This window comes from Rhamphochromis longiceps, linkage group LG12, assembly GCF_057381845.1.
Source record: "Rhamphochromis longiceps isolate RC_006_pf linkage group LG12, R_longiceps_female_GT1.1, whole genome shotgun sequence".
Lineage (NCBI taxonomy): Eukaryota > Metazoa > Chordata > Actinopteri > Cichliformes > Cichlidae > Rhamphochromis > Rhamphochromis longiceps.
Genome location: NC_140568.1, coordinates 22,596,356 through 22,618,423, shown reverse-complemented (window position 1 = coordinate 22,618,423; position 22,068 = coordinate 22,596,356). Strand labels below are relative to the sequence as shown.

At 38.5% G+C, this 22,068-nt stretch overlaps 1 protein-coding gene across 1 annotated transcript in view; it reads right to left on the bottom strand.

Moving 5' to 3' along the window:
- The window catches only part of trpm3 (transient receptor potential cation channel, subfamily M, member 3), a 158,394-nt gene extending 136,883 nt beyond the window's left edge, over positions 1–21,511 (bottom strand). Inside the window, exons 1-2 of the mRNA XM_085425213.1 lie at positions 21,449–21,511; positions 17,932–17,994 (exon numbers count right to left, since the gene is read on the bottom strand). Of these exons, the coding sequence (XP_085281339.1) occupies positions 17,932–17,988 (57 nt within the window). The 5' untranslated portion in view covers positions 17,989–17,994; positions 21,449–21,511. The remainder of the gene's footprint in view (positions 1–17,931; positions 17,995–21,448) is intronic.
- Positions 21,512–22,068: the final 557 nt, after the last annotated feature.

Below are 22,068 nucleotides of genomic sequence, written 5' to 3'. Positions count from 1 at the left end.
AGAGTGGTGTGGGGACTGATGTTTTCACATTTCCCACATCTGTCTCTGTCCATCTGCCACCCACTAGCCTTTCTCCAGATGGCCGCCTCATTTCCCCCTTCCCTTTGCTGTGTAATTTCTATTTAATTAACATGAGTTGTACTACAATAGGCCAGTGGTTTACAAAGAAGCCGTGGTTCTCACCTTACTGTGCTAGAATGAAACACTTCTATGAAAAGAATTTAAAAAATACTGGGTATCTGCCAATATAGAGCAGGGGTACTATACATTATGCATAACATGAATAGTAATTTATTAAAACCTGTTTTCTGGAATGAAATTAAGAATGCTGCTAGCTCGGGTTAGCATTGAAAATGGAAAGGTCAGAAGCTTGGAAAAACAAGAAGCGTGTTAAGTGACCAGAAGCAACAAAAAGTGTTGCTGAGACAACAACAGGGTGCAAATGCAATTGCCATTACCAGAACATCTGCACAGTAGTTGGGAAAATAAATGTCAAATAATTGTCTGCTGAGTGGTCTTTTAATCTCTTTCTTTCACTGTAGGAGCCACAAGGGGGCACTAGTATCACCACAGCACTAAAATATTTGCTCAATTGATTTTGCATGAGTGTCACATTTTGTTAATCACCTGCACTTATTGAACAGCTACACTGAGAGAACTTCAAAGCACAAACCATGAAAGCACAAAACAAAGTTGCAAGATAAGGCACATATCAGATTCACAAGCAGCCAATTGAGATGGTTTGCATCATTTATAACTTAATATAACCAGACAGTGTATTCAGTCAGCAAAGAGAGCTACGTAGCTCTTCTTTTCATCATGATGTCTTTGCGACACTCACACAGCATCATAACCTGAAGGCTGAATCTTCTTTGTTACATTAGTAAAAAGAAGATTAGGACTCTCAAAAACATGACAACACTTAAAGTGAGCCCAGGAGAGCCAAGACAAAATAAAAAGTGCATCTTATTTATGAATATAAAATAAAGAAAACACATCATGCCCTAAAAAAATCAGTAAGTGCCTCCCAGCGATATTAGAATCAATACCAGAAAACTGTACCTAGGATGCAAATGTAGGTAAAAATGAGACGTTTTATGCAAAGCAGGAGAAAGACTGACCACCTTTAGCAAAAAAGTTGCAAAAAAATCACATAATCACTCAAAACTTGAAATGTTTAAGAAGGTAATCAAAGCTTTTACTCTCTCATTGAGTTTTGGATCCAAACAGCTAACAGTATAAAACTGAACGTGTTTCCAATCAATTTCAAAAATACAGCTATTTGCATTTAATCGTTAAGTGTCTGTCTTTAACTGTAAAAATAGCTTGAAGAGGCAAACAGCACTAACCTGACGTCTGATCTTATTTTTAATATTTTGAGTGTTTGTGCAATGGAGCAGAAAACACAAAGAAGTTTGTGAGAAAGAGACTTTTGTTCTAAAGCACTGCTTAAAAAAAACGCACTGTTTCCATAGGAACTGTGAAAGCTTTCCCTCTTTTATGACCTCTGCCTCAGAAGCATTATTATACTTGACTTAATTTTAATGAGAATCCAACACGAGCAGAAGGTGAAGCATTAAAAAAAAATAAGCCTGAAATACTGCTAACACAACTGTGATGTGGAGCTATTTGGTGAACATTTACTCTTTTCCAAAAGAATTTAATGAAGCAGTGAAGCTGTTAGTAACAGTGGTCTCAAAAACTTTGTATGGTTAAACTCTGTAACCTCTTATGAAGATACTTTTAAAATTTAAAAAAGGGAAATGTGAACATATAAAAAGAAATCGGGCACTTTCAGTGCAAGTGATTAAACCTTAACCTAAAAGTGGAATTTCTAACTTTTATCATAAAACTTTACTAAAAAAGCAACAAAATTTTAGGAAATAATTTGTTTTATGCAAAAGTTGACCTCTGACCTTGACTTTGAGTTCAAGGTCACTGAGATTGGAATATGTCAGAGGTTTTTAGTAGATGCACCTATGGTATGAATTTCAACATCCTATGTTGCCCTGTTCTCGAGTTAGGCAGAGCGGCCACCCACCTAGCAGGATGGCGACAAAACTCCACCCCCAACTGATGCCTTATGCTTCCCGGTAAGTAAGCTTCACAGAGCGTCCCAAGTCGCTCAGCTAAAGTTAGTTTCTTGAAATTTTATTTATTACCATGAAATTTCAGCTATGAATGTCTTTTTTTGTTTGTTTGTTTTGTTTTTTTGGTGGTAGATGCTTCCATAAAAAACTTTTGTAAAAGCATCTACCACAGTTAGCAATGCTAAGCAGTTAGCCGTACCTTTTTAGTTCTGTGAGGCGATTATCCATATTCATGCACATTGAAGGACTCATAGGCCCATGAATGAAACAGCTAATGTAAAATTTGCTTAAATTCTTGCCAAGCAACCACAGGAGATAACATGAGAGGATTTTTTTAATTGCCTAGCATACACTTCCTGCCTTGATTCAGATTCCTTGCATGTGTCGCCTCCCCAGTGACCAGACTGCTGACTGAGGGCCCGGAGGCCTGGATGCTGGAGCCAGTCATGATCACATATCTTATCCGGCAGATTATCATGCAGGTTATTTGTTGGGTGATTTCTATGCAAAAGCAGTGTTGGGCACAGGCAGACCCTGTGCCCAACACTGCAGCAAAATAACAATAAAAAAAAGCCTGGAGGGAAATAGCAGCAGGAATAGCTGTAGAGAATTACCAGATGCAACTTTTTTTATAACCCATTGTGAAATACAGTCAACTAGTATGAGTGCAGAGAGAGAGAATGGCACAGCACGAACCATTAAATGAAAAGAATAAAACAGCGAGGTTTCAAGTGAGGACTTTGAACTACACGGTTAGGATGGTAGAAGCTGAATGAGACAAATTAAAACATGAAGCATAGAGATGGGAACATCAAAATCTGCATCTGTTTCTCCTACAAACACGTGAAGAACTTGATTTGTTCGCATGACTGTTGTATGCAAGCAGGACATTTTTACAGTGATGTAAGTTCGGTTACCCCAACTGAGGCTGCGTGATCGACCTGTGTTTGCTTTTACATCAATGCTTAAATTACGGGAAAAAAATAGAAAATAAAATCTTAACTTACATCATTATGTACCAGTTTTGTGTGAAAAAATGATTTGCTAGAAGCTGGGATATATACAGAGTATATACAGACGACAGAGTGACTCATGGAAAAATGTAGTAGGTCTTTTGCACTAAAACAGTTTCCTGCTGTGACCAAAGCTGCCAGGTTTCCATTTAAAAAGCTATCTGATGTTTGGTGTAACTTTCTTTTTCTTTTTTTCTATTTCTTAACATCAAATAAATCTCCAGAAAAACATAGTAAGCACCAATGTGTCCCATCAGAGCAGCTAAAGACCTATAAGAAAAAGAGTCAAATGAGCTCTGGGAGCTTTTGACGTCATGCTCCGGGGGCAAGGGTGATCAAGGGAGGGGGGTAATATCTGTTTTACAGACAGTATGGTCCCACTGTGGCATGAGATGAGGCTCATTACAACCAAAGCTTGATAGTGACGGTACAAGCTGAGAGGCTTTGACACTACCATCCCATCTCAAATTGCCATATCCTCAAAAGGAGACTCTTCATATATTCTCACACGGTTCACATATTAAAATACACAGAAGCTACGCTCAAACAGACATCACACAGATATGGGAAACCTGAGGAAAAAAACCATCCCCGTGGACCTTTAAAAGAGATGTGGGACTTCTCTAGCCTTACCGAGCAGACGGTCTCTATGATCCACAGATGGCTTCGTGAACTGCAGGGCATTCGCATGGCAATAAAGAAAGACCCAAATTGAGAGAAACAGTGTATCACACACTTAATCTCTACAGACTTGTGCATAGGGAAATTTAAGCGATAGCTCCAAACCTAATTTGGTGTGAAATTTGTGTGGCTGTGAAAAGCTGGGCTAGATACAAAGTAACAACTCCAACTGTATCAAGTCTTTTTCTGTGAAAGAGGAGAGGAGCTTGTACCGAACCATTTGCAACAAATGCAGCATGAATGCATAATTTAACATATGGTGATGAAGCCACCAAACATATGCACATTAAAAAAGTGGCTGCAGCAATCTTTAAAGTGCAGGCTTAAAGTGCATCGATGAGTATAAACACCCAATATGTAGCTTTATTTATAGAAAGGCATCGGTGGATACTGCTCAGACATGTTTTTGGTGCTGGTGCAGGTGTGATCAATAATATTAATTAGCAGCTGCACTTCAATTATCATAGTTTCTGGGTTCTGATTGCGTGCCTGCTGGCTCTCTCTGCAATTATATAATGAGAATTTATAAAGCTGAGCAGAAGCTGTAGTTTGAACCTGCTACAGCCAGACAACATAACACGCTGCACTCACTTTTTTAGCCATACGCATAAACATAAGCATGCATGTTTCACTAACATAAATACGTACAGATCCAGAAGAAAGAACGTTAAGAAAGTTAGTATCATTTTTGGACTTTGGCTCGCTATATTTGGCGCTTCACTTGACACTGTGTTGCAAATGACTGAGATCACATCATGAAGGGATTGCTAAACAGTTGTTTTCATACTAGCATCAGGCTGAATTATCATCACTTTTATAGCCCTCTTACTGAAAGCAGCATTACCCAAGGCCAAAACCGTGAGATGTTGCTCTTAGCTTACTTTTTATATCCTCTGTTATTTTTTAACTTCTTCTTTTACTTGGCCTGTGTTTGTCTTTTATACATATATGATATTGTACAGGACTTTGATTAGCCCTTTATAAATAAGTGATTTTTAAATAAAGTGTATGGTATGGTATGGCCTTAGCTTGAAGTATGATGGTTAAGCAAGTTCCTTTGTGTTATGGAAGCCTTTGTAATGACAGTAGACTGACCAATGTGGAAACTGTGGAGAATTAATGTTTATATTAAACATGTTTCTCATAATCGATCTATTTTTAGATGGATGTCAACTTTTTTAGAATATATTTGTCTGTATAAAGAGAATGCATCGTAATGAGTTTGAGACCGCTGGTGTAGATCACAAATCATATGTGGGCGTGGCCTGTGCTGAACCTAAAGAGTCAGTACCTTCTTTGTTAAATGAAACTGTTGCCAGCAAATTAAAAATCAGAAATATTTCATTTTTTTTTTTAAAAAGTATGTTATATTTAGTTTTGCACCAACCTAACTACCAAATTTACAGTCTCACCTCTAAAGCAATTATTAGCCATTTTTACCCCTCAGCTGTAAAAGGTTGACGGGGTATTGTTGTCAGCCGGCCAGGCGGGCAGATAGTCAGTGGGTGGTGTGGACACGTTTGTGAATCCAATAACTTGAGAATTAAACAATGTAGGATTTTCAACTTTATACCAAAGGGGCATCTTCCAGGAGGCTGAGGGGTAGCACAGGCTCGCATCAGTATTTTTAGAAATACTTTTGAAAGATATGAGATTCAAAATGTGTTCCTTTATTGTTTTTTTGTTTTGTTTTATTTCTTACAGTTCTATGTGAATAAAAGCAACGCAGTGGTGAGGTGGTTATCACTGTTGGCTCACAGCAAGAAGTATTCAGATCTACTGATCACCTGGGGTCTTTCTGGTGCGGAATTTGCACTAGTGGGCTCACTAAGTTCTTGCAAACAAATCCGTCTTAGGTTAACTCATGATTCTCAACTGGCCATAGGTTTGAATTTTGGCATGAATGGGTGTCTGTCTTTCTGTGTTTGGGTGTACCCTCCCTTTCACCATGACAGCCCAAATAGCCTCCAGCACATGAACTGGATGAGTTCGATAGATTGATGTGAAGAAAAGGTGGCAGTGATCATTTGTGCAGAAAATAGGAGAAAAATGTCTGAGGATTCTAAGAGCTGTGAAAAAGAACAACAATGTGACCACAAATCGAAAACTGTACCCATGCTAGAAACATATACCAATACATCTAATGTCTCATCTGCATCTGCAAAGGCAATATATTACATTTCGATTTCTATGCAAAAAAATAAAATAATAATAATCTAGGCACAGGGTGATGGTTAAACTAAGTGTATGCTGACCCCAACCAAGAAGCCACAGTTTGATTTACAACAAGTAAAAGGAAGGATCAACTTGTAGTATCGTAACGAAATGCACTGTGCTGTTTGTGCAGTCAACTTTGAGGTTATACTTAAATACATAACACAAAAGAAATGGAAAAGTAATGTAATATCTGGAACAAATTAACTTCTATGGGTAATACGTTAAAAAATAAGCATAAAAGTAACACTCCAAACACTTGGTTACAAGCTGAAATAAGAAGTATTTAAAAAGTCTGTAACTTAATAGCATAAGTCATTTTAACTTAAGCAGACTGGAAAGCCTGAGCAGGAATATTACATTTGACGGGCTCATGAAAGCACTTTGACTGAACTTCTTAACCTAAGTTGACAGAAGATGTCATCTCTTAGTTTGATAAAGGCTTTGCAGCTGGTTGCCTTATTCGCCTTTTTTGTAAGGTTTTTTTTTTCCATTTAGTATGCAGACATTTACTCGAGATTTCAAGAAATACACTTAAATCCACAATACTGTGGTGAATTTTTTTTTTAAATGCCTCATTCTCCTGGTCTTCCCTGGCCTCTAATCCTCCCGTCTTTCATCCATTCAGAATAATTACAAAATATTGGATGTTAGGTGAGTAATTCTTCATCTATCACTATTTCTATTCTTCACTGTCTGTCCCACTCATTTAGTTAGTCACACACAGGATCACTCACTCGCTCTATAAAAAGGCATACAAACACACACACACACACACACCTACAGCAGCCATTATGGATGACTAATGATGTGACACTAGCAGTGGTGTTGCAGTGTAGTATGACACAGAGGTTCATATCCAAGCAACTCAAATCCCAAATGACCAAGAGAAGCTAATGCTGTGCACATGAAACGCAATCAGGAGAATATATAATGGCTTTAATGTTATGAAATGAGCTTTTTCCATATATTCAGATGATCTCTAAGCCCACGTGGAACAAAACTGTATAGCTGCTCACTACCTTTAAGTCCATGTGGCTAAAAAATAAATAAATAAAAGCTCCATTTCCTTTGAGTTTTTTTGTGTGCAATATTAAATCGTACTGGTTACTGGAGCACAAGTGAGAAACTGGAAACAGATCTAGTATCTCCATCTGTGCATATCGCTGTCCCCTGCACATCTCCAACTGCAGGAACTGCTGCCAAATCACGCCACAGATTGGCTAAGTGCGATAGTTCGGCTAACCGATGGCTTTAGCTGGTCTCATCTAAATCCATAGACATCAAAGAAGATCTGTATTTCGGAAAATAGTGTGAACCGGACCCTGCATCCCTAAGAATCATATTACCCAGAAGTTTCATCACTGCTGCAGTGACTATGGAGAAGATTTTTCCCACTAGCTTGACAGATGCTGCCATAAGAAGGAGTACACAAGCATCCTGGCACTTTGAAGCGGAACAAGAAGACAAGCAGAAAAATGGAAATAAGAAATGAAGAGTAGAGAACAGTAAGAGTCTGAATTTCAGTGATTCATCTAAACTTCCGATATATTTACAAGCAAGTGCTAATAGTTTAATTCTGTCTCCTGGATTATTCATAAATTGTAAAGTAATGCTAATCCACAGGAATATTGTATTATGCGTAGGCCATTTCCGAAGAGGCTATTAAGATGGAGATTACACTTTGTAGTCGCCATCGTTAATATGTTGTTGATGGATAATTCAGATTTAGCAAACAGTTTGCTGTGAGGAAACAGTGAAATAATAAAGCTGTTTAATAACCATCGGTATTGTTACTTGATCCTAAGCTTGTGTAATATAATACAATCCAGAATAATGATTTCCAAATGTGATTGTAACTCTATAAAAGAAAAAAAATGTAATTACTGAGTCCATTATCATTCCCAAATGCTGCTGTCATTCAACCCATTGGTTTCGCACAGAATCACACAAGCTCTTCTGCAGGTTCACAGCCTTGACAAGTGAGCCACATAAACATTAATATTCATCTACATAATGTTAACAGATTCTCTAATATAGTGTATACATTTATACACATAATCTGCAAGTAGAGCAAGAAAACTGATTTCACTGTGAGAGAAATATTTGCTAAAATTGGTTGCTGAGGGTTATTATAAAGTGTTACCAAGATTAAAATATCTGTTTTTAGAGTCATAAAGCTGATACCTGTTTTTTAAAAAATGCAAAAACTTCCAAATGGCACTGTCCTCAAGGCTGGTCTCTTGTTTGGTTCAATACACAAGGTAAGTTATTTCATTTGTTTCAATCACTATTGCATGTGCAGTTCTTTTCCTTCGTCCCATTACACATCCACTGGGTATTCTGGGTTTTTACGGGCTGGTCCTTTGGACCTTTTGCTAATTATGTGCAGGAAACGCAGGCACCTTAATCACCATTAGTCTTTGGTAGACACGACACTGTGGTGCTCCTACAGAAGACTGCCAGTAAAGTTAAAGAAAAAAGTGGCAGCTTTAAGCCATAACCAGTAAGTGATCTTATATGTTTGTGTGATTTAGAGTATGTGTATACAATAAAGTCAATATGAATATAATAAAGCTATTCTGACTGCTGCATGTGGTTTCCAAGGTAACAGGTGATGGCAGACTATAAAGCTAAAAAAACAACTACTCTGTGGCAAAAACAGCAACCTACCTAAACGCTAAATGTTTTTTACCACTCAAGAAGTATAAAAAGTCTGCTGTTACTTGAGTACTACTAAAATGTACCAGTTTCGTACTAAACTACTAAACTGGTACATTTGATTGGTTAAATTAGTCTTACAAATTCCTTTACCCCAATTACCTCCTGATCTCTCACAGGTGCTTAACAGCAGCCTTTCCTGTCCCATTTCCCCTCCCAGCACCCAGATCATCGATTAATCTTTGGGGGAACCAGTAGCGGGGGCCTCGAAACATCTTACCGGTGGCTGCTGAGAGTTGAGTACCCCCCTCTTGGTGGACCCCCCTCTGGAGCTGAGCCTCTTCCACGACTCTGAGAAACGCCCCCTGGTGGTGGGACGTCCTGGCCCAGATGTCCCGGATGCAACAGATGAATCATCCCGGGTGGAGAACGGCCGCTCCCGTCTTAACTCCCTCCGCTCTGCCCACTTCTTCTTGGAAGCCATTAGTGTTAAAAATGTAGTCAACAGATGTGGCAAGTACGGCAGCCACGCAGACTAGAGGAGGCTGTTCTTGATTCAAACTAGTGCCACAGGTGGCATCTTCACTTCATTCTCAACTACCCACTGAACAGCCCTTGTCTCCCTCTGTTGCCCCCTTTTTCCCTTAAGTCTTAAGACTGGGTAAATGTCTGACTCCTGTCTCCCTGTTAATGTCACTTTTTTCTCTCTCTTCTTCTGATCTGTTGCGCAACAGATCTTCACCTGCACGGCTTCACTCCTGTGCTCTTCTTTCTCTTCTCTGTGTCTTTCCTCTGGCAGGGAGCGAGAGTCAGAGAGGAAGGTGGTGAAGCAGAAGGTGCTGCCTGCACCCTGTTGCATGTGCTGTTACTGTGGCTCAGCCGTTGATGCTGTTTTCCCTCCTCGCAGGGAGAGAGAGAGAGAGAGTGAAAAATAGGGAAACAAGGCAATAGAAGGAGAGAGGGAGAGAGAAAGAGAGAGGGAGAGGGAGGAGGAAGAGTCTCAGGAGTGCAGGGTTCCTGTTGAGCATTGCGCAGAGCTGCTTAAAGCTGACTGAGAGGCACAGAAACAGACACCCTGTTCAGTAAGTCACTCTCTTACTGTGAACACTGTGCTTTGAATACCCACAGCTACTAAAACCTCCATTCCCTCCCTCTCCTGCTTGTCTTGCTTCCCCGATCTTTCATTCAGCTTGTCACTCTCTCCTCTGTGTGTGGCGCATGTGTGTGTCCCCCTCTTCTTCTTCTCTTTTGGTACTTTATGCACATGGTTTACAGTTCATGGCGCAGCCTTGGCTTCTTTGTTGTAGAACAAAAAGTGTCGCCAAATAAAACCAAGAGTCATGGTCTCCTTCTTCTTCTTCTCCATCATCATCATCCTCCTCCACTCTCACACTTCTCACTCAAAGGCTTCAGAAGTGTTAAAAGACATGCCACGCTGTGGAGTTGACAGACGGTAAGGATTTGAGTCCATTTTTCCAGTGCAGTAGTGGAGAAACAGCATGACAGCAAGTCTAATATGCCACAAACTAGATTGTGGCAAAAGGAGAAGAGCACAAAATTATTCTGGGACAAAAAATAATATGAGAGATATAGAGAGAGACGGGAAGAGAGGGATTAAGTAAGATAACGGGACGGAAACGGGGGGATGCACAGTAAAAAGAGGTGACAGTGTCTGAACACCGGGGACATTGTTGCAGTCGCTCCCAGCAACCGCTCACCACCTGGGAGGACGCTGCGGCGTTTACGCGTGCGAGCGAGAGATAGAGAGTCTTACTGAGAAGTAAGAGACAGTGAGGCAGAGAGCCCCTGAAGGATGAGAGGAGGTACAGGGAGCAAGTGAGTGGGAGAGCAGAAGAAGGAGTGAGACCGAGAGACGGCGTCTTTTGGAGCAAAAAACACACCATCACCAGTTCAGGTCAAACATATGATGACAACAAAATGATATTAAAGCCAGCCCTCAATGTTATTGGTGAACAACTCAAAGCCACGCGATGTACATTTTGCCAGTTATGACATGTTTGATCAGAAAAGCTAAAAGGAAATGTCAGAGTGTACGTGCTAGATTGTATACCATTGATTCAGTCTTATCAAACAACAAAAAGTCGTTGCACTTCTATAGCTTAAACAATTTGTCAATCAATTTGAAAGTTGCAAGAAAACAAAAAGGCATTCAAGCAGAAATGTCAAAGCCTTCACAGGTCCCAGCTTCTCCTCTTTTATATAAATCTAACTGGTGTTTATGTTTTATAGAGAATTTTATGTTATGAATCTGTTTTTGATCATTCAAACTATTAGAGAAAATGACCTGTAGGCTCTCACCAAGAATTTGTATATTATATTGAAAGCTGTGCATAAAACACTAATGTGCTTTCTTTCAGAGCATAAGGAAAATATTTAATAATATTTAGCTCACAGTAAAACACAGCAGGCCGCTTGTTTCAGCGTTAGACTGAATTCAGCTACACAAACGTCTCTTAACAGTTTGATGGTTCTGTGTAAATGCACTAAAGTTACGCACACTTAACTAACTTTATTAAGTTAAGCTTTCACATTTCAAAAGTCAACTAAATTAACTTCAGTTTGTTAATTTAATAGTGTTTAGTATTATCTGAAGCAAACCATGACACCAGACATATAAAATTCACTATCAGTGAGTCAGTTAAAGCTAATTTTCACATCATTTTGAAAGGAGTTAAATGAAATCCCATCACAAGGAGCGGTTGGTATAGATAAAGCTAACAAATATGAACGAGTAACCTGTATAATGTAGTTTTTAAAAGTTCTTGGTTGTCTTTCTCTTGATTTGATCTTAATTGAACTGTGTAAACTAAACAGCAGCCAGCCTACATTGCTAGCTGCTGTCTTTGTTTGTATACATAATTTTATCCCAGAGCCAAAACTGACCAAAGTTTCAGCCATGAAAAGCCCAAAGCCTAGTATTTATTTATTTATTTATTTATTTATTGCATTGCTTTTATCTAACCTAACTCAAGAAAAACCAAATATCTAAGCTACTTCAGTCCTACTCGCCGCTGAGATTTGTCTGCTTTTTACTGGTTTCAAATGAATGCAAGCTTTAGAAAAATAAATATGACAGGTAATGTAAACATACTGCATAATATATGCATATATTGATTTACAGAGGTGTGGACTCGAGTCACATGACTTGGACTCGAGTCAGACTCGAGTCATTAATTTTATGACTTTAGACTTGACTTGAAAAAATGTTCTAAGACTTGTGACTTGACTTGGACTTTTACACCAATGACTTGGGACTTGAATTGGACTTGAACCGGTTTACTTGAAAAGACTTGATATTTTACCCCAAATATAAAATTTAACATGCATATTATATAGAGATTGAAAATGTGACGTCATTCACGGGTAGAACCGCAAAGGATTCTGGGAACTCGTGGCAAGCGGTACTAGCGCACGCAGGCTTTCAATTAAAATCAGTTATACAGCGATAAAAAGAAACACAAAAATGTCAAGAAGCTGTTGTATTATTAACTGCAATAGCCGGTCGCATGACAGCCACGGGAAGCCGACGGGTAAAGAGATCGGTTGTTATCGGATTACGTCGTTGAAGAGAAATTGTTCAAGCCATGTTTCCGAAGTAACAAAGACGCGACGGATGGTCTGGATTGCAGCCATTCAAAGACCAAATATAACGTCCCAGAACACTCCAGCTCACAGGTTAGTCTGCTCCAAGCATTTCCACAAAGGTCAGTGTCTTTTAGTACTTAATACGTCATTTTCATAACATAATTAGTGATATAGGTTACAAGCAAGTCTGGCGCTGAACAGAAATTGTTGCGCTATGCTCCTTTATTTATTGTGCATAAATAGTGAATTGTCCTGACACAATATTGCGTTTCGCTTCTGTTATTATGGTACATTGACAAAAACATATACTTTTATTCACAGGATAAAACAGGTTTTTTGTATCACTAATTGCCCAGTGCGATTACAGACTGCGGTAAAGTGAGCCGTCATTTGTGAGCCGCGGTCAAGCCAGCCGCCTCCTATCCGCGCGGTGATTACAGCATACAATATTGTTGTCACTGCTACATTTCTGTAACGCTACCAGAAATTATTTCCACTACTAATTAATTACCGTTGAGCTCAAAGGTCCTATTAATAAACGGTTAAGGAATGTGTATTTATGACGACAGTTTGTGAGACTGGTAAACTTATGATACGTACGATGGTCTTTCGTTCTACACGGTGCATTTCAAGGTCCTGCACCCATCCGTCGGTAAACTGTACCTGGGCTTGTTGCAGTGACCTGAAGTTACTAAACTTCATGAGTGTATGCACTCACTCCAAGAACCGTATAATTATAAATATGCATATAAATATGCTAAGATGAGATAGCTGACTTCATCTAACTAGCAAATGTTGTCCAGGCTACGTTGGTGATGCAGTTTTTTTTAATGTGTATGATATTTTTGTCATGCGATTTTAAAGCTGGTCCTACAACCGCATCCAAGAATAACATGCAGCTTATCTCAGAACTGTCGGTGAAAATTATTCTTGGAGCTAAGTTTAATTGAGCTGCATTTTAAAGAGGTGCAATTTCACAATTTGTGTATATTTTCTAAGTTCACTATTTTGTCATGTGTTGAGAAAAACACAGATTTTAAAATTACATGGTCTAATATTTACATTTAGCATAACTGCAACATTATTTTTTCGGTTTTTTTTTTTTTTTAAAGACTCGAAAGGACTTGAAATTCAAAGTTTCAGACTTGTGACTTGACTCGGACTTTTACACCAGTGACTTGAGACTCTACTCTGACTTGCCTGACATTACTTGAGACTTACTTGAGACTTGCAAAACAATGACTTGGTCCCACCTCTGTTGATTTATGGAAATGTTATTCCAGGTTATGCAAAAATATATGATATGTAAATGTCTGTTTTAGTGGGATGTATGAATAAAAGATGACTGGAAATGGTGACCTTTTTCTCCTAAAGCAGTAAAAAACATATTACTTTTAGTTTATAAAGAAAAAAATAAATGTTGTATTTTGTGCAATGAAAAACAATGGAACCTTGCTTTGCTAAGGTAAAAGCACACACACACACACACACACACACACACGCCCTTTCTTTAAAGAAAGAAAGGGTCGTAGGCATGTTTTGTATAAACACACTGGATTCATCTGAAATTGAGAGAAGTTGAGTGGATTTAACAACTTTTACTAGCCTACTAGCCTAGCTCACATCAGCCTATTTCCCCTCCTCCAAAAGTCAGCATTTCAAAATTTAAAAAGCACAGAGTGCCTTCATTCAAATTATGTAATGTGTTGCAATGTAATACAGAGTAATCACAGAGTTGGCTTTACTTGTGCTTCAGGGGTTCACCAGTTATTGACTGATAAGAAGGGGAAAAAAAACATTGTCTCCTTTTTCCTGCACACTTTTTAAAATACTTTTTAAAATCAACTGATTTCAGTTCTTGTGCAGCCTGCAAGAAAAATGTTGGAGCAGTCTATAACTTTTGATGGGGCAGAGATGGACATTACATGGACATTACATTTATTATTATTGCATGAATGGAAAAGATCATAACGGTAAAGTTATGACCTGGACAGAAACTGGTGCTAATGCTACAGTCACACCCGGGAAAGCAGTGGTTGAAGATCCTGTCTCAAAAAAAAAAAAAAATACTCCAACCACGTGTAATGAACTTGAAAAATGGCTGCTCTGAGGGTAAGGATCAGGTTTGTGAGCACCTGTAGTCAGCTTCCATCTTCAAAGCGACTGGTGCTTCAAGACAGCCATTAAACAACAATAAGATAGAGACAGCCTGCTATCGGTTGTAAATTTATTGTCATCTACATGAGCAGAAATTCAAACAGAAATTCATATTAATTACTTGCATTCACAGTCCAGCCGTAACCTTGCAGATTAGAGGTTAGAGGAACACAAATTCCTCGATAAACAGTGACGTAGTTGCTGCAGGAAAGCGATTTAACTGTAAAATGCCATAGGGACTCAGCAACCTAGTTTTAAAACAGGTATCCAACCAGAAGGGAACCAGCTGAATCGATTTATCAATTAGACAGTTATTTACAAGCTTTCCCAAATGTGTCTGAGATAGGATGTGTGTCTTCTTGGCTAAATCTGGGCTAATTTAGCCAGTCTGAATCCAACTGTGATTGTTTGAAGACAGGTCGCATCCCATCACGTAACCTTTGCAATTTCCTTGTGATCAAACGCCCATAGAATGAAGTTGTTGAACACTCAACCTCTGGGCAACTAGCTGGTTGTTACAACTACTAGCAACCAGTTGCTAAAAGTAAAAAAAAAAAAATTCAATGCAATCTCTGCACAACTGCCAAGTTTTTGATCAATGTGAAGTGCTCTTCGGGCTTGTTTTTACCTTTTCGTCAGCTTTCTGTTCTTACTTAAACATTAAAAGAAAACTCTGTGCAGCCTCATTAAGAGGTGGACTGTAGTCTAATCTTCTCTGTAGCGCATTTCAAACCTTGTCAGGGAACAAAATGTTCTCTTCAGAGAATAATAAGTATCATTACTTTCTTAAAAAGTAAGAAGTCATTTGTACATCACTCAGTCTTTTGAGTAACATTTGCATTGTGTATCCAGACATAATTTGTTTGCACTCAAGTGTTTAAATTGCTATTGCTAAGATTCGGAGTATGCAAAGCATAAGAAAAAGAAAAATGCACACTGCACTGTTTTTGGTTGCAATTTCTATTCAAAAGAAACAAGTGATATTCGTGTTTACTGTGTTTCTAAAAAGAGTAAGAAAAACTCACGGCTATGTTCTCGGCACTTCTTTGATGTATATAGTTGATTAAAAGGCATGCTGTTGGTTAGAAGCTACAACTAAAACCAAACAACAATTACAGTTTTTATCTCACAAGAAGGCAAAACTAGAAGGTGAAAATCACTCGAAGAAATGTGAATGAAATGTAACAAACAGCACAAACAGCCACAAACCTGATCTCAGAGGAACCTGACAGCCTACCAGCTCAGTCAGCTCAGCATCTCTTTGTTTTATTTGGTTTAAGGTCCAAGAACTGAGACCAAGATCATACAAACCATTTGACTTTCATTAACCTGGCAGCTTTCTAAACAACGATGGCCTGAGAGAATGAGAAAGGTTTTTTTTAATGTAACTTAAGTGTTAACATGCTATATGTGGCACGTCTCCATTCTCAGGATTCCTTTTCACATCTTCTCGTTGCTAAGGTTACTAACCTGACAACTATGATCATGTTCACTCTTCCCATGAAAGGCTACACAGTTGCATCCACATACACACAATCCTACAGAGCCGTGTTTTCTGTGTTTTTGCTTGTACAGGAAACTTTACCGATAAGAGTTACTAAGAAATAAATCTTCATATATGGCAGGTGATCACATCTTCTTACACAGCATGAAAAAGATTTAACAACAAAAATTATAAGTGATGTACTAAATGCCGCAAAAAAAAGAAAGTAAGATATGCAGAGGACAACCTGTGCTTCTTGTTCAGTTCAACTCGTGTCAGACGGATGTGAAAATTTCCCAAAACCAAGTAATTAACAGAGTTGTTTGTCTTATCAAAATGTACCCATCAGTTCGAGGTCATCTCATTAAACAAGCGACATGTTGGAAAGGCTTTTAAAGTCTTCAAGTGGCAGAATTACTTTTTTACGGGGTTGAACGTGAAGTGTCAGGCGCAGACTCTAACCAGTTACATAAACAAAAGAGCAAAGCATGCCCTCGCGAGGGGCTACCACTAGCCGAGGGTGTGAAAGAACACTTTGCTCAGTTAGTGTCTGATCTCCTAAACAACTACTAATTGTCAGAGTTTAAAAAAGACATTACTTTCTTGTGTTCAGTCTGTTAATGGCAGAATTACTGTTCCTACAGACATCAATACAATTATTAAAATTGTCCAAGCAGTAGTAGCAGAGCTGCTGAAGTAATGAGCATTTTAAAGGAAATGATCTGGCTTTGAAACACTTACGTTTGAAGAACAAATTATTTCTCTTCTCCTGACAATCAAATTATCTGTCATTCACTCAGTGCTGGGCGGTTTTCATAAATAAGAAAATTTGAAAGGATTTTGCACAAAATGTTCTCCACGGTGTTTGTCCCAAAGAAATCGGAAAATATACGTATGTGTAACATATAGACAAATCTCTGACCCACACTGACTTTAATTTAAAGTTGCAGGAAACACTTTCAGACCAAAAGCCTGAAGAGAGTCTTTAATATCCTGTAATTAATTTATTCATGTGTTTCTACAGAATTCAATTGTCATGTTCACCATAACATAACTTTTATTACATATTTATATTTAAATTCAGTAGTACAAATTAGTAATATTAATAAGTGGACAAACTTTTTTTTTTTCTCCTTCAAAATGTGAATAAATAATTCTAAGACCTCACGCTGATCTGTTTTGTTTTTTAATCAATAGACATTTTTATTAAATGTAATGCTATAAATATTTTTGGGGGGGCGAACCTGTTTTTGAAAGAACATCATTTAATTTATTTAAGATAATATTTATTGATTAGAAATGTTTTAAATTACAATAAATTAACCGGCAAACGCTGTATTTTAGTGGCACATTGTGTTATCTAAGGTATGTTTGCAGTGTTAAAAGTCTAACTGACCTATTAACACAGCAGAAAATGCTGTGCGATCGTGACTTTGACTGTCTGTATTTTATTCTTTTAACGCTGCAAACAGGCTCGGAGCAGAATAGAAGGAGAAGCGGGAGATGAGGGTTAAAGGAGTTGCCATTAGCTGAGAAAAACTTGTTATTTCCTAATATCATAAACAGCTACTGGTGGTGGTTAGACTTTCTTAACGAGGCTTTACACTCTTGTCTTAATTTTTGTTGATGAGCAAGTGGATAATAAGCATTTGTAGCCTGAGAAACAGAAACACTTCAGTCTCTTTACTAGAAAACTATATTCCTTCTTTAATCAACACTGCATTAACATTATTAATTAGGCTTTTATCGTGATTAAGCTGCATTAGGAAACACAATGTATCACTGCGGGACTGGAGTGAGGGTTGCTGAGCTCGAACCTCTCATTCATTATTCTATCAATCAGTTCAACCAAACAGTCAGTTTAATTGTATATTTCTTTGTTTTCGTCATGATTTTTGATCATTGATGTGTAGAAACAAGGCAGGCACGAGTTATTAGAAACGACTATTAGAAATGAAATGTTTGTTTGTTTTTTTGTCTTTTTAGTATTTAAAATATTCGGGGAAACTGGGAGTATCGTTCCTACCTTAATTTCCGTGCACAGTGGGGTCAGAACTCTTCTGGTGTGAGACTTCCTCGTCATTTTCCCCTGGGTAAAAAAAAAAGCAGAGCAAAATGAGATATTTGTTGTTCTTAGAGTCAGAAGATGTCAGAAACAAAACTGCTTCATCTCTGTCCAATAACAATTTGACACTGAACTCATAATTTGAAAGTATTTTTAAGACAGCAAATGTAATAGATTCTAAAAGACAAAAAGTAAAATCATGTTTGAACTTCCGCATTTGTGTTTTTTTTTTTTTATTCTTTTTTTTATGCCACACAAATAGTTTTACTTGCAAAATCCCTTACTCTCTTTTTGAAACCAGATCTCTTGGAGCTACACTCTTTACACTCAAAGCATTATGAAGATCTGCACACTCACTGTGGCTGTATGTTAACTGACATATTATGATTTCAGTCTGTTTTCTGTCCAGGGAGGTAAGGTCATAAATCAAAGGTTTTTCACTATTTGTTTGGGACTGACAGGAAAGTGTTTTTTGTTCCTTTTTAAAATCCTCACAGTAAATTTTCAGAATTGCGTTACATTTTTTTAAAAAGTTGGTAAGAACATTATAAGAGATGTGTGTTTCGGGTGTTTTGAAGGTGCTCCAAATTCAGTTAATTTAAAGTTTTTTAATCAAGTCACGATAGCAAAGCTTTAATTACCGGGAAATGCAACACAAGGCAAACTGCAGAGTGTGGATTTACTAGTACAATGGGCCACAAAGATCAAAATACTGTAGAATAAATAAATTATAAATGCTGTTATAACAATAATCACAATCACGCTTGAAGGCACTTTCTCCGCTGTACTGAACATCTAGTCCTGTGGAAAAAAAAATATGGCTTCATATTTGACTAGCATACTTGTATACAGAGGACTCCATGGTTGAGTCAGGGACTGCAAATTGTCCAAGCCGTCTCCTCTCCACCAACATGCTTGACAGTTCATCTGAGGTGTTTGTGGACATTTGCTGTGTTTGCTGTGGCCAAAGAGCTCCACTTTGGTCTCATCTGCCCAAAGGACATTGTGTCAATTCAATTTTATTTATTTAGTGCCAAATCACAACAATAGTCCCCTTAAAGTGCTTTGCATTATAAGGTAAAGACCCTACAATAACACAGAGAAAACCTCAAAAATCAAACGACCAGCATATGAGCAAGTACTTGGCAACAGTGTGAAGGAAAAACTCCCTTTCAACAGGAAGAAACCTTCAGCAGAACCAGGCTCGGGGAGGGGCAGCCTTCTGCCACAAAGAAGTCTTGTGGTTTGTCTGGATGTAGCTTTGCAAACCAAAGCGATCCTGTCCTGTTCTTTTTAGAGACAAGACACTGTCTCCTGGTAACCTTTCCAAATACGTCAAACTTGATTTGGAGATGCAGCTCCTGGGTTTGTTGCAGTTTCTCTTTCTCTCATTGCACACTCTGACCTTGGGGTGAATTGGCTTAGACATGCACCCCTAGGAAGATTGTGGCATTGAGTTAACACACACCTGAATGCTCCAGACCAGACCAAAGTGCTCATACTTGCTTATGATCAGTTAATAAGTGCATTTGATTAGAGCTCCTGGCTGCTACTTATCAATTAATTCCTGCAGATACAGTAGGGTGTACTTAGTTTTACACAGGACTGCACAGATTAGTGTGGGAACTTGATTTTTCAGATTTTTTTTCTTTATAAGATTCAATTATGCTTCAGCACGCAGCCTAACTAGTTCCCATTCCCCGTCTATTTATTCCTTCATAGTTTATTTTCTTTAATCAGCCGTGAGTGCCATACTCAGTCTGGCACGATGCCACCTGACGATCTTGAGCAAATCAACGTAGAAAACTAGTGTAATGAACAAAGGACCCTCATTATCAAAATTATCATGCGCTCAAAATTAGGGACATCAAATAACAATATGGCATGGCTGTTATTTGTTTGTTTGTTTTGTTGTAAATCCATATAACTGTACGATCTGTTGTAAATAAAACACTTATTCCAAAAAGAGAAGCGGCTGTGTTTACCCCACTGATAATTAGCCAGTGTCTCCTCTCATAACCTCGCACTAATTACTGTTTCCTCTCTCTGTGCGACAGAAAGGTTGGGGATGCATTTTTAAGCAGGCCGATGCCATCAATAATTCACGCACAATATTCACACACAATTCTCTTAGCCAGAATTTTTGAATTTCCCTCAAATATGTCAGCTGTACTCATCAGGTGCATATTTAGAGCTAAAACTCTGGTCGGGTATCAATCATCCAAAGAGACAGAGAGAGCTGTCATCAGCAGCGCAGCTACCTTATGTAGTGGGTGAGCTATCATTTGTGACCATACTGAAACACAGGTGTTACTCCAAGAAAAAGAAACAAAAAAAGAGCTAAATCCACCCAATGAAAACACATGAACCAGCTTTGTTTTTCTGTTGTTTAGGCCCTTCTGTTGCTGGCTGCTATACTGTTGGGAAAGACTCAACAAACTGTCAGGCTGTAATAGATGAGCCAAAAGCAAACTCAGCCTCCTGTAGAGAAGTGTCATCCAAACTGTCCAAACTGCTGCCGACACTCCTACACATCTCCCAGGCTGTTTGATGACAGTCTACGTGACAGCCAGCAAACTCATGATACCCTCAATATGCTCGCAAAATGATGCATTTTTGTTTGCGTTTCTATATAAATGTGGTTTCGCCTCTCTAATTAAAGTTGGCCTTCAGTCTAAACCATATATACACTAATGAGGCTCGCCTTTGTCTAAGGACAAACGAGCCAATCGCTGAATTTCTGACAAGACACCATAGTATGTCCACACAAGCTGTGTTCATAAAAAACAAACAAATTCACACTGTAAAGAAAAGTTTATGTTCATCCAGGTCGTTAGCAAATTTTAAGCCATTTGAAACTATAGAGATAAATTTCAGTAATGTGGAAAGACTGAAGAAAGAAATATCATATAGGACATCACAGGGTTGTGAATTCTTAGACTAATATAAATACATACATAAGGCAAATATAAAGATAGAATAGAAGAACAGAGATAGACAATGAACTCTTTTTAGGGGACAGAGGATACCTCAGAGGCTGATTTTGAAGAAGTGTGCCAAATCCATGTTTCACTAACATTGACATGATTTATACATAAAGAGCATATGGTTGCTTCAGTGTCCAATGGCCAACAGATGGAGGGGCAAAGCAAGAAAAAGAGGGAATATGGGAACAGGACTATTATTTATTTAGGACACCAGCAGCCGAGCACTTGATCTGTTACTACAGCTTACACAATGCAATTTTTATCATCACCCTAAAAACATTAAATAAATAAATATTAACAGTAATACACCCCAGACAACAGTGACTCTAATTCACTGCCAAATCACTGTGTCCTCATTCCACTACTTTTTCTTAGGCATGATTTAATGGAACTTTCCATGTTATCGCTGGCCTCTTTATTACATCTTTATACCCTTAGCTCGAGCATCATCTCCAAGGGAGCTTTCATATTCAAAATGGCTGATGTCTTACCACTGGGAAAGTTCCGGGTGCTCCTTTGGGAATCGCTTTCCTCCTGGCCTTAGTTGACGTGAACTTCTGAATCTTCTACTGAGGCAAAAGTCCTTCTTTCTTCTGTTTTAAAGAAAAAAAACTTTCAACAGAAAAGGTGCAAAGCACAACCAGATGATGAAGGGGAAAACCAGATGAATGCCAGGAGAGAGATAATGGTGGCTGTGATAGGATGGTTGGCTCTAGGAGTCAGAAGCCACAGGTGGGGAAGACATCCCTCTGGTAGTGGAGGCGTGCTGGAGGATGGGGCATGACGCAGCGTATCCACATGGGGATGTGTGTGTGTATGTGATAATGTCAGTCTCTATTAAAACACATTAGCTAGTCCACTAAGAGTGCTTGTCCAAGGAGTCATCTTGTTGAGCCCTCAGTGCCAAACCCGTCGTCCCGTTCTTACACCAGCCTTTTTAAATGTCTTTTTAGTGCGAGCCATACCTGTGTTTGAGCCTGAAGAGTCAAAAAGAGCATGAAGACGAGGAAGAAAAACAAAAAAAATCGTACTACATCTCTCTGCAAAAGATCTCTCTGGCAGCAAGAATCAATTAATACTCAAGGTGATGAAGATGAGGCAATGCCATTCC